Consider the following 11438-nt stretch of genomic DNA (forward strand, 5'->3'; position numbering starts at 1 on the left):
AGTTGCACCGGTTTCATATACAGTGGTTTGAGAGTGGATTTAGTAACACCAGCCACCTCCCCCTCCCACTCCGTATGCATCTCAGTTAGTGATTTACTACACGGTCGATCAGCGTAGCTCACATCTACAAACACAGACACATGCTAAACCACTAGAAGGTGGCAGAGGGGTAGCCATGTTAGTCTTTAATATTAAAAACAATGAATAATCCTGTGGCACCTTAGGGTGTGTCTACACTGCACCCATACCTTGAAAGGGCATAATTTATTTCGAGGTAATTTCAAAATAGCTTATTTTGAAATTTGGCACCAACTACAGATCGCCAAATTTTGAAATAAAGCGTTACTCCGACAAGTCCCTTAACCCTCGTGGAATGAGAATAGCATGACCGTTATTTCGAAATAACGGGCGCGTTTAAAGACTCAGAATAGCTATTTTGGGACACTTCCAGTATCCCGAAATAGCGCCAATGTCTAGACATGGCCTTAGAGATTAACAAAATATACATAGTTTCATTAGCTTTTGTGGGCAAAACCCACTTCATCAGATGAGCTGGAGAGGGATAACAGAAACTCAGAATTCATAAGTTCTAGTGTTCTATGATTCTATAACAGAAAAAAAAAGGAAACACTTTATAAGGTGGGTTTAAATCCAGTTTCAAGAGTGTCCACAGACAAAGTTGCATGGGTTTAATTGGACTGGCTTTAAATCACCCCTTAAATTAATCAGGTGAAGTCTGTATGTTCACCGGGTCTAAGTCACTCGTGTTATAGAATGTTCCACTGGAAGGCATCTCCAATTTGATCAAACTAGTTAGCTTTTTTGCTCCACTCCTGCTGTCGGAAGGCTGTCTCGGGCCATCAAGGAGCTACATGTGACCTGCAAACACTGGATAGGACCTATGGTGGAGGAATCTACCTATCCGGTCTCTGCTATTTCAGGTGGAAAAGCAGGAAGTTGACAACTATGGAATTGGCTGCTCACAAAAGACATTTCTGCCTTGCCCCTACGAACAAGAGACTGGATCATGTTGAGAGCCCTGTGGGTTTATGGGTCTGATCCAACCCCCGCTGAAGTCAATGGAAAGTTTCCTTCGTGTGCCTACTTGGTCTATTTCAATTGTAAACTCTTTTGGGGGTGTGTGTGTGGCAGCTGTCTCTTGTACAGCATCTGGTACAGTGGGGCCCTGTTCTCAGCCGGGCTAACATCATACATACAACCGGACTGTATACCCATCCGCTTCTTTCTTTGTTTACAGCTGCTAAGTGCTTGGTTTCAGTATCTTGCAGCAGTGAGCTCCCTTGGTCAGTTTTCCGTGTGCTGCACCTCTCCTGTCTCCTGCCTGGGGAGAGGGTGGCTAGAAGCTCCGGCCTGCCAAGTGCTAAGTGGCACCTGCTTTGCTCAGCATCGAAGTGGCTTGTCCTTTCGCCCCCCAACCCAGCAGTGAGGTCGTATCATGGGTTCTGCGTCCCTCCTGCAGCTCCGTGGTAATTAGGCCCTTTCTTCTCAGAGCGGAAACCGGCCTCTGTTCTTCCCCACTGAAATTCCAGGGTCTGTCTGGAAGGCACAACTCATGCGGCCCCATTGTGCTCGAAACACAAACTTGTGACTGGCCATCACCCACACACCCCACTGCTGGAGGGAGGGGGGATGAGATTTTCATGAGGTCATGCCAGGAAAGGGGCGGGGCTAGGCAAATGAGGCCTCCTTCTTATACAGGGTGGCCGGGGTGCTTGGCTTCTTTCTGCCTTCGCGGAGGGGTCCCAGGGAGCGCGGGGCAGGTTGGGAGATGCAGACAAGCTGGTACTTGGTGGCAGCCTGGGCGCTTCTGGCTGCGGCGACAGCTCAGCACAGTGAGTAGGGTCCTGATCCTTGGGCTTGGGGGGTGGGGGGCTGGGTTCTGTAGGGTCCCATCTGACCCACCCCCAGCCAATTCAGGGTCAATCCCTGTTGCAAAACACTGGGGCTGCTGCCAACAACCCCCCAGCATCTCCACTAAAGTCCAGGGGCTTCTCATCAGCCTGCGGGGGGGGCACATTTCTCGGGGGGGGGTAGATGATTTTGGATGCAGTGATGCTAAAATGTGAAAGTCCTGTTCCAGGAGGGAACCAAATTGCTATAAAGTTGCCACAGAGCAATGGGGGGGGGGGGGGCGAGTGGGAATATCACATAGATCCAGATTCCAGACCTAATGTGGGGGGCTGCACCCCGGCAGAGGAGCCAGCCAGCCAGCCTCCCCTGGCTGGGTCAGCGCCTCCGGGTGGCGAGTGTGAGCAGATGGGGCCAGCCCGCTGGGACCCCTGAGCAGGAACACTCAGGGCCCGCTCCTCATTGTTTCTATAACCAAGACCTGGGTCTGCCCACATCTCATGCCCCCCCGTGGCATCAAAGCCTGTGGGTGCCAGGACGGCCGGGAATCCAACCTGCAGGGAGCAGCCCGGGCAACGCCCGCCCACTGGTCCCGAGTGGGACTCGTCTTCCCAGATCAATGGGGGCCGGGGGCAAAGCCGAACCACATGGGGAGCTGGCTCAGAGCCCCTGCTAATCCCTCGCATGGCCTGGCATCTGGGCTGGGCTGGGAGGCAGATGCTGCGCTGCTGGAAGGGCTGGGCCTGGCTCCTCGCATGCTGAGGGTTGAATCGGGCGGGGGGGGAACCCACCCAGCCCCGGACACTGCGGATGGAGCCTGCGGGGCAGGGGGCAGGAGGCGGGGGGCTGGTCTCTCTTTGCTGCTGCAGGTTGCTCTGCTGCCCCCTGGGGCTGACGGGGAAGTTGACAGGGCAGCAGCCCCCAGGGAATATCCGTACAGCTCCTTGCGCTGTGCCTGGCGTGGGGGGGGTTTCCCTCCCTCTCTGCCCCAACCTACTGCAGCGCGGGGCTCTTCCCCCCACCTCCCGCTGACCTCTGCAGCCAGGCACCTCCCTCTCTGCTGGTTGCCTCGCCCTGCAGCCCCCCACGGCCTCCTCCCACGCCGCCCGCCCCATGCCTAGAGCTAACACTGCGCCTGCAGCAGAGGGAGGCCTCCGCTGAGCTATCGGGGCCTGGATCCCAGGCCAAGGGGCCCACAAGCGGCAGGTTCCGCCGGGGTGCAGCTGATTCTCTGCCCTTAGCCCTTGCTGGTCTCCCCTGGAGCCTGTCTGCAGCAGGGAGCCATCCCAAAAGCCTCGCTTCCCAGCTGAGTGGCACTGTGGGGGGGACTGATGCAGCCAGCCCGTCTGGCTGCACGGGGGGGAGGGGGCGCTACGAGTCAGACCATTTCCCTGGGAAGCCTTCCCTCCCTGCCCAGGCATCCCAAAGTGCGTCACTGCCTCATGACAAGGCACTGACACTCCCCCACCCCATCTTCCTGCTGGGGAAACTGAGGCACGGAGCAAGATAGGGACCTGACGCTCATCATACCATGAATCCAGGCCCTCTGTGCTAACCGACTTGGCCCCACTCCTCTCAGAGCCCCACCCCTGCTCCAACCACTAGCCCCCGCTTCCCTTCACACTACCCAGGTATGCTACAGACAGGGATGCTCCCTGCCCCAGAGAGGCTGCCTGGGCCCATGATCTGGCCTCTCCCCCTTCTACTGACTGGTGCTTCAAAGGGACGTGGGGGGGGGGGGTGTTAACCCCGCGCTGGCTGGAGCAGCCTGCACCAGGGACTCAGCTGAGAGTCACATGCAAGGGCTCGGGGAGGATTTAGAGGCCCATGTGATGGGTTTTGCCTGGAGCCCCCGAGTCACATGCTCCCCATGCACCAGCTGGGGCTCTGGGCCATGGGAGAGACAGGGCCAGGCTGACTATGGAGCCCCATGGAGCAGGATCTGGAGCAGCCTGGGGGCAGGTTGGCTGGAATTGCCTGGGCTGTGCTGCCGCACAGCCAGGATGCCGGGTGGATGCCCAGGACTGCCGGGGCCAAGGGACCTGCCCCAGCGCAGATCCAACACCCAGGGCTGCCGGGCAGAGACTCTCTCTCTCTCCTCCTTAGAGGGCAATAATCCCGCCCCCCCCAGCCCGTAGCTGTCCCACCATGGATCTCAAAGCACCGCGCTTGATTGGTCAGGCCACACAAGAGCTGGGGACAGAACCCAGGAGTCCTGACAAAACCCGCCTCTGCCCCCTCCCCCTGCTCTAATACCCCCTAGTCTGGGGTTCCAGCCCCCACCCCCACTCCCCCCCTGGGAACAGCTGAGCTCTGTTCTAGCCTGATCCACCCTGGGCAGGGACAGCTCTTTGCACCTGGCCGGGGGGTTGGGCCAAGGGTCTGGTGCTGGCAGCTGGGCCACTGCCCCGATTCCAGCTCTGGATCTCCGCTCCCTTCTCTCCGCAGGGGCCAGCAGCAGAGGCCAGGGGAGCAACCGACAGAGTCAAACCTGGAACCGCCAGCCCTCAGCCTACAGGTCCTGGAACTCCCAGCTGTACCCCCGCTGGCAGGAGGGTGACCCCCGGCAGCAGAACTGCTGGAGAGGTAGGGGCTGGCCAGGCTGCTCTTCGTAGGACCCCTCTGAACCCAATGCTGTGCCACTGCGGGTCAGGGCACTGGCAGGGCTGGGGGGGCTGCGGGGTGGGAGTGAGGGGCACCAGCAGGGCAGGGAGAGGGCAGGGCTGGGCTGGCAGGGGTTGTGGGGTGGGAGTGAGGGGCACCGGCAAAGTGGAGTGTTTAGGGATGGAAGATTCACCCTGTGAAAAGCTGGAAACACCGGGGGGACGGGACGGTGCACCCCTCCCCCAATCTGCACCCCACCAGCTGGCCACCTTCCCCTCTTCCTCCCAGGGGGCACCGTGACCTTTGACGTCAGCAATGACGCCCCCACCATGATGGGGGCCAGGGCCACCTTCGCCATCGCCCTGCGCTTCCCCGGCAACCAGACGGTGCTGCCCGACGGCCGGGTGGTGTGGAGCCAGAACTGCACCGTGAACGGTGAGCCCCGGCGAGCGCTGGGCCTTTCTAGAGGCACCCTCGGGGGGGGGGGGGGCGGGCTGCTCCGGTGCTGCTGCTGCCCGGAGGTTCCCCGCTGTGCCAACCCCCCCAGATCTCCCTGCTCCGGTGGCCGACCCGTCTGAGGAGCAGCCTGCGGCCGAGTGGCAGCGCTAGGCTGTGTCCTGGGCAGGCAGCCCCATGGCTCCCCTGCTGCTAGGGGGCATGAGAGGCAGAGCAAAGGGGTTCTCAGGCCAGTGTCTTGGGGGGGGGGCAGGCAGTCAACCGGGCAGCTGCCCCCTCCCCTCCTGTGCGAATGGCGCGGGCTGCTGGAGGCAGGGGTGAGAATTCTGCCTGCTGCGTCTCTGATCAGCCCAGAACGCGGGGGAGGGGGGGGAGCGAATCAGAGACCCCCCCGAGCCAGGGATAGAACCCAGGAGTCCGGGCTCCCAACCCCCCCTCCTTCAGCAGAAAGCTCTAGCTGCAATTGCTCCCCCTTCCACCCCGGAAGGTCCCGGCTCAGGCCCCCGGGGGCCCCACCCGGCCATGCTGTGCTAACTGCCCCTTCCCTCCTGCAGGTACCCGGGTGAGACAGGGCGACGCCGTCTTCCCAGAGCAGCTGGACGGGGGCCCCAACGGTGTCTTCCCCGACGGGCAGCCCTTCCCCCGCAGCGCCTGGGGCAAGCGCAGCAAGTTTGTCTACGTGTGGCAGACCTGGGGTGAGAGCCGGCTCCCCTCCCGCCCCTGCTCATGGCCAGCACCTCCAGGGCTGTCTCCGCTGCCCTGCCCACCTGCAGCACCTGGCACAGATGGGGCACAGGGAGCCCTCTGTAAGCCAGGGCTGCAGCAGAAACCTCCACCCCATTGGCAGGGTTCACCCACAGAGCCCCACGGGCGGTGCTAGCCCAAGGCTGGCTCCCAGCACCCCATGGACAGGGCCGCCCCCCCACATCCTACACTAACTCTCAGCATCTTCCACCCTTGAAAGCCCCCAATTTTATCCCAAAACATCTCCCAGCGTTTCTAGCATTAGACCAGATGGGGAAACTGAGGCATAGAACGTGAGCCAGTCACACTCGCTGGCGGAACTGGGAATATAACCCCGGGTCCTGGGCAGGCAGCCCCATGGCTCCCCTGCTGCTATGGGGCATGAGAGGCAGAGCCTGGTAACCTGCCCTGCCCCCGCCCTTCACTGTAAGTAAGCCCCCTCCCAGAGCTGGGAGTAGAACCCAGGAGTTCTCGCTCCCAGACTCCCCCCGACCCGGGCCGTGCTGCAGAACCCGCCCCAGCCAGCCCCGGACCATGACTCCCCCCAGGGCAGTACTGGCAGGTGGTGGACGGCCCCTCCTCGCAGCTGACGGTGGAGACGGCCGACGTACCGCTGGGCTCCTACGCCATGGACGTGGAGGTCTATCACTACCGCGGGCGCCGCAAATTCATCCCCATCGGCAGGGCCACGTCCCAGTTCAGCATCACAGGTGAGGCCAGGTCCAGGGCACGTCTGAGCCTCGGCCCCAGGGCACTTGGTCCCCCTGGGCTCCATTCGGCCCCCTTCCGCCACCATCTCCTGCCTATCTGTGGCCACAGCCTCATGCCAGGGCTTGTCGGGGATTTGGCTCACCCCTGCCCCAGGGCAGCTCCCTGGACAGGATTGGGGGGAGGGGAGGGGAGGATGTTTGGGGCCTGGAGCCAGGTGAGCTCCTGGACCTGGGCAGGACCCCCGGGGTGTGGGGCCATTGGTCTGTGGGGGCAGGAGGCCCTGGGTCTGTGGGTGCTCGGGGGGTCTGAGTCTATCTGGGGTGTAGGGCCCTGGGACTGTGGGGACACAGAGGGGCCCTGGCTCTATGGGGGCATGGGACCCCAGGACTATGGTGCAGGGGGGCCCTGGGTCCATGGGATATGGGGACCCAGGACTGGAGGCTCAAGGGGGCCCTGGGTCTATGGGGGTGCAGGGCCCCAGGACTAGGGGTGCAGGATCCCCAGCACAAAGACCTGGAAGCTCCCTGACCCCCCAGACCAGGTGCCCTTCGCCGTGGACATCACCCAGGTGCTGGACGTGGACGTGGGCGACCGGCGCTTCGTGCGGAACCGGGCCGTGGCCTTCAGCGTGCGGCTGCACGACCCCAGCCGCTACCTGCAGGGCGCCGACGTCTCCTACTCCTGGGAGTTCGGGGACCAGAGCGGCACCCTGCTGTCCCGCGCCAGCACCGTCACCCACACCTACCTGGAGGCTGGCACCTTCCGGCCCCGCCTGGTGCTCCAGGCTGCCATTCCCGTGGCCTGTGGCAGCCCCTCGCCGACGCCCGTCGTGGATCCCACCGGGCATCCCACTGTGGCACCGGGCCCCTCGGCCCCCCCGGTGCAGCCCACCTCCGCCTCAGCGCCTGCCAGCCCGGTGCCCAGCGGGAGCCCCACGCCCACCCCGGGCCAGGCACTGAGCGTAGGTAAGTAGCAGCCGGATCGCTGGGGCTTCACGAGGGACGTGATCCCGGCACCAGCTGCAGCTCTTGCTCTTCGCCCGCAGTCCCCACGGCCACGGTCCCGCCAGCAACGCCCACGGGCCAACAGCCGGCAGCCTCCACCCCTCCCAGCCCTGGGGAGCCCAGCACCGCCACCACCCTGCCCAGCGCTGCCACCCCGGCCGCTGCCACGGCTTCCACCCCCAGCTTAGAAATAGGCACCGGGCCCGCTGCAGCCACCGTTGCTGATGGCTCAGACCTGGCCGTGGCTTCCGTGGATCCGCCGGTCCCTGCCTCCGTCTCAGCTGCTGGAGTTCTGCTGAGCGGCTCGTCGCCACCCCCGGCGTCCTCCGTGGCCAATCCACCGGCCCCCTCCTCGCCTCCGCCTGTGTCCTCCGTGGCCAACCCGCCAGCCCCCTCCTCGCCTCCGCCTGTGTCCTCCGTGGCCAACCCGCCAGCCCCCTCCTCGCCTCCGCCTGCAACCTCCGTGGCCAGCGCAGCAGGAACCGTGGCAGGTGGGAGCAGTTGGTAGATTCCAGCCTCGCATGGGCTGTTCCATTGGGGCAGCGTGGGCCTGCTGGCTGCCAGCTGGGCGCAGGGCCTTTGCCCGAGCTGCCTGGTCAGTGGCCGGAGCCTCTGCTCAGCCTGATATGGGGCCCTGAGGCTGAGGGCCACGGGTGTTCGGGAGGCAGAGGGCAACGGGTCGCAGCAGCTCCTGGGGCCCAGCATGGCGTTGGGCGTGGCCCAGGAGGGCTGGCCATGACCTGGGAGCTCGCCAGGCGGGCAGGGAGTCGGGGGCTGGGTCTTCTCTCTCTCAGCCGCTCGTCTCTCATCAGACGTGACCGTCGGCGCCACGGCAGCCGCTGCCACTGTGGACACGGCCCCTGAGGCGCTTGTGCTGGCCAAGCGGCAGGCGCCCGCCGACTGCCTCTTGTATCGCTATGGCACCTTCGCGACGGAGCTGGAGATCGTCCGTGAGTTGGGGGGGTGGCGCCTCCTGCTGTCATGGGGCTGCCCACAACTGGGGGCCCCAGCACAGCTCCCAGCCCCACTGGGCCAACCCAGTGAAGCTTTGTGCTCTGACGGGGCTGTCCCAGCCTGGCTGGTCTCAGGGCAGCCCATATGGGGTGTAGGGCCCTGGGACTGTGGGGACACAGAGGGACCCTGGCTCTATGGGGGCATGGGACCCCAGGACTATGGTGCAGGGGGTCCATGGGATATGGGGTCCCAGGACTGGAGGCTCAAGGGGGCCCTGGGTCTATGGGGGTGGGGCCCCAGGACTAGGGGTGCAGGATCAGGGCAGGGGGGTTGGCTGGGGGGACGACCCAGAGAGCTTCATGGTCCCTGGGGGTTAGTTGGCCCTAAGGCCTTGACCAAGATCAACTCAGCGGGGGGGGGGGGGGGGGAGGCAGGTCCCCCCCGGTTCAGTGCAGCTGGGAATGGGGCACATTGCAGGGACCCCCACCCCCGGGGCTTCCTGTCCAGTCCCCTCCCTGTATCTGGAGCAGCGGGAGGGGCGCCGGGTCCTGGGGCAGCCTACAGCCCCGCTGGCGCCCCCTGCCGCTGGGGCAGTTTGCGGGCAGGGGCTGGCGGGGGCAGGCTGTCTCCGGGGGTGGAGGGGGGCCCTTCTCTAACGCTCGCCCGTTGCAGAGGGGATCGAGAGCGTGGAGATCGTCCAAGTGGTGCCGCTGGCCCCGGCGGCGGGCGAGAGCAGCGTGGAGCTCACCGTGACCTGCCAGGGCAGGTAGGAGGCACCGGGGGCTGGCAGGCGGGATGCCTGGACCTCCTGGTGCCTGGACCTCCAAGGCTCCCTGGCCTGAGCCGAGGGAGATTCTCCGGCCCAGCCCCCCGCTGCATCTGCCGGAGCCTGGCTCCCAGGGGCAGCCGGCCCAGTGCCCCCACGGCGGTGCCCCGACCCCTCCCCCAGCCGTGTCTTACCTGCCCCCTCTGCCCCCCCAGCCTGCCGGAGGAGGTCTGCACCACGGTCTCGGACGCTGCGTGCCTCACGCCCCAGCAAAGCGTCTGCAGCCCCGTGCCCCCGGCGCCCGCCTGCCAGCTGGTGCTGCGCCAGGCCTTCAACCAGAGCGGCCTCTACTGCCTCAACGTCTCGCTGGCCAACCCCGCCAGCCTGGCGGTCGCCAGCACCACCGTCAGCATCCGAGGTGGGAGGGGCTGGATGGGGTGGGGTGGGTGGAAGGGGGACTGCAGGGAGTGGGGAGGGAAGAAGGGGGGCTGCATGGGGGGGCTGGGTGGGTGGAAGGGGGGCTGGATGGTGTGGGGCAGGCAGGAGGGGGAATACATGGAGCAGGGAGGAGAGCTGGATGACCTGGGGTGGTTGGGGGGGGGCGCTGCATGGGGTGGGGAGGGCAGGAGGGGGGCTGGATGGTGTGGGGCAGGCAGGAGGGGGAGTGCATGGAGCGGGGAGGAGAGCTGGATGACCTGGGGTGGTTGGGGGGGGGCGCTGCACGGGGTGGGGGGGCAGGAGGGGGGCTGGATGGTGTGGGGCAGGCAGGAGGGGGAGTGCATGGAGCGGGGAGGAGAGCTGGATGACCTGGGGTGGTTGGGGGGGGCGCTGCATGGGGTGGGGAGGGCAGGAGGGGGGCTGGATGGGTGGGGCAGGCAGGAGGGGGAGTGCATGGAGTGGGGGGGGGGGCTGGATGACCTGGGGTGGTTGGGGGGGGCGCTGCACGGGGTGGGGAGGGCAGTAGGGGGGGCTGGATGGTGTGGGGCAGGCAGGAGGGGGGCTGCATGGAGTGGGGAGGGGGGCTGGATGACACGGGGAGGGCGGGAGAGGACAAGCCTATCACGGTGGTTCCCAGAGCTTGAGCTGGAGCCCTTGAGCTCGGGGGCCCAGCGGTGAGGCTGGCTGGCCCCCTCCGGCTGGCCCCGAGCAGCCTGGGCGACCCAGGCCAGAGGGCGGCTCAGCCCCAGCCCCTCGTCACCGCGTCTGTGCCCTGCAGGTGCCGATCCGGCTGGGCCCAGCATCACCCTCATCGTGGGGCTCGTGGTGGTGGCCGTGGCCGTGGGGGCCGTGGCCTACTCCTACAGGTGAGACCAGCCCCTGCCTGCCTCGTACCCCGGGGTGGGGCTGGGCTGGGTCCAGGCCGTTCTCGCGGCTCTGAGCCATAGAGCTGCCCCGCAGCCTGGCCTGGCTTGTCTAGCAGCGCCGAGCTGCCCAGCTAAGATCAGGTCCCCTGGCTGCGATCCAGGCCCCATCAGGCTAGCCCAGCCCCACAGCAAGAGCCAGCTGCTGCCCTGAAGAGCTTCCCTGCTGCACACAGGTTATCAGCAGCTGGCAGTGGGCAGGGAAACTGAGGCACAGACTGGGCCAATCAGAGCTAACCCAGTCCCCTGATTTGGGGGTCACCCTATGAGGAGCCAGCCCCCAATGGTGCTGGGGGGCAGCTGGCCGGGTAATGACCCCCCCGCCTTCTCTCTCCCCCTTTGGCAGGAGTATGAAGTACAGCCCCTTGGGCACAGGGCCCACCCGCAGCCTCCTGCCCCGGGCCTGGCTGCCCGACCGGGCCGCCCTGCGTCTCTTCCTGCGCCAGGCCTTCGGCACCGCGCCCACCGGCGAGAGCAGCCCCCTGCTGAGCGGCAACGTGGTCTAAAGCGGGAGGTGCCCCCCAGGGACCCGGCACCGGAAAGCCCCTTCCCCCGGCTCCTCCTGCGCCTGGGGGTGGGGGCTGGGACACCCAGTGTGCCCAGCACCCCACCCCAGCAGCATGGCAGGAAGAAGGAGCCTCCCCTCCCCCGCACCAGCCCCCCACTGCGGGGGTGGTGTCCAAGAGACCTTGTTACCAGCTATTAAACACTCAGACTCCTGCCCACGGCTGCTTGGTTCTGCCAGGGACGATGGGGGTGAATGTGGGGGCAGGGCGGGCGGGGCACGGGGACCCTGGGTGAATGCGGGGGCAGGGCGGGCGTGGCACGGGGACCCTGGGTAAATGCGGGGGCAGGGCACGGGGACCCTGGGTGAATGCGGGGGCAGGGAGGCTGGGCACAGGGTGGGTGTGAGGTTGGAGGGGCTGGGTCCTGCTGCCCCTCTTGCCCCCGCGATAGGTCGTGCGTCGC

The 11438-nt window shown here is 65.3% G+C and overlaps 1 protein-coding gene across 1 annotated transcript; it reads left to right on the forward strand.

Moving 5' to 3' along the window:
- The first annotated feature begins 1703 nt into the window (after positions 1-1703).
- On the forward strand, positions 1704-11190 carry PMEL (premelanosome protein). The gene is made up of 12 exons (XM_075901935.1): positions 1704-1853; positions 4318-4455; positions 4762-4908; positions 5484-5624; positions 6222-6383; positions 6921-7349; positions 7430-7879; positions 8201-8338; positions 9015-9108; positions 9324-9526; positions 10325-10412; positions 10816-11190. Exons 1-12 carry the CDS (start codon positions 1790-1792, stop codon positions 10973-10975), a joined length of 2214 nt encoding a protein of 737 aa, XP_075758050.1. The 5' UTR covers positions 1704-1789; the 3' UTR covers positions 10976-11190.
- The last annotated feature ends 248 nt before the right edge of the window (positions 11191-11438 follow it).

The sequence above is a fragment of the Pelodiscus sinensis genome, chromosome 19 (genome assembly GCF_049634645.1).
Source record: "Pelodiscus sinensis isolate JC-2024 chromosome 19, ASM4963464v1, whole genome shotgun sequence".
Lineage (NCBI taxonomy): Eukaryota > Metazoa > Chordata > Testudines > Trionychidae > Pelodiscus > Pelodiscus sinensis.

Coding starts and splice junctions, on each gene's coding strand:
- PMEL (XM_075901935.1), top strand. CDS start 1,790: ATGCAGACAAGCTGGTACTTGGTGGCAGCCTGGGCGCTTCTGGCTGCG. Junction 4,909..5,483: donor CCAGAACTGCACCGTGAACG/GTGAGCCCCGGC, acceptor TCCCTCCTGCAG/GTACCCGGGTGAGACAGGGC. Junction 9,109..9,323: donor ACCGTGACCTGCCAGGGCAG/GTAGGAGGCACC, acceptor CTGCCCCCCCAG/CCTGCCGGAGGAGGTCTGCA.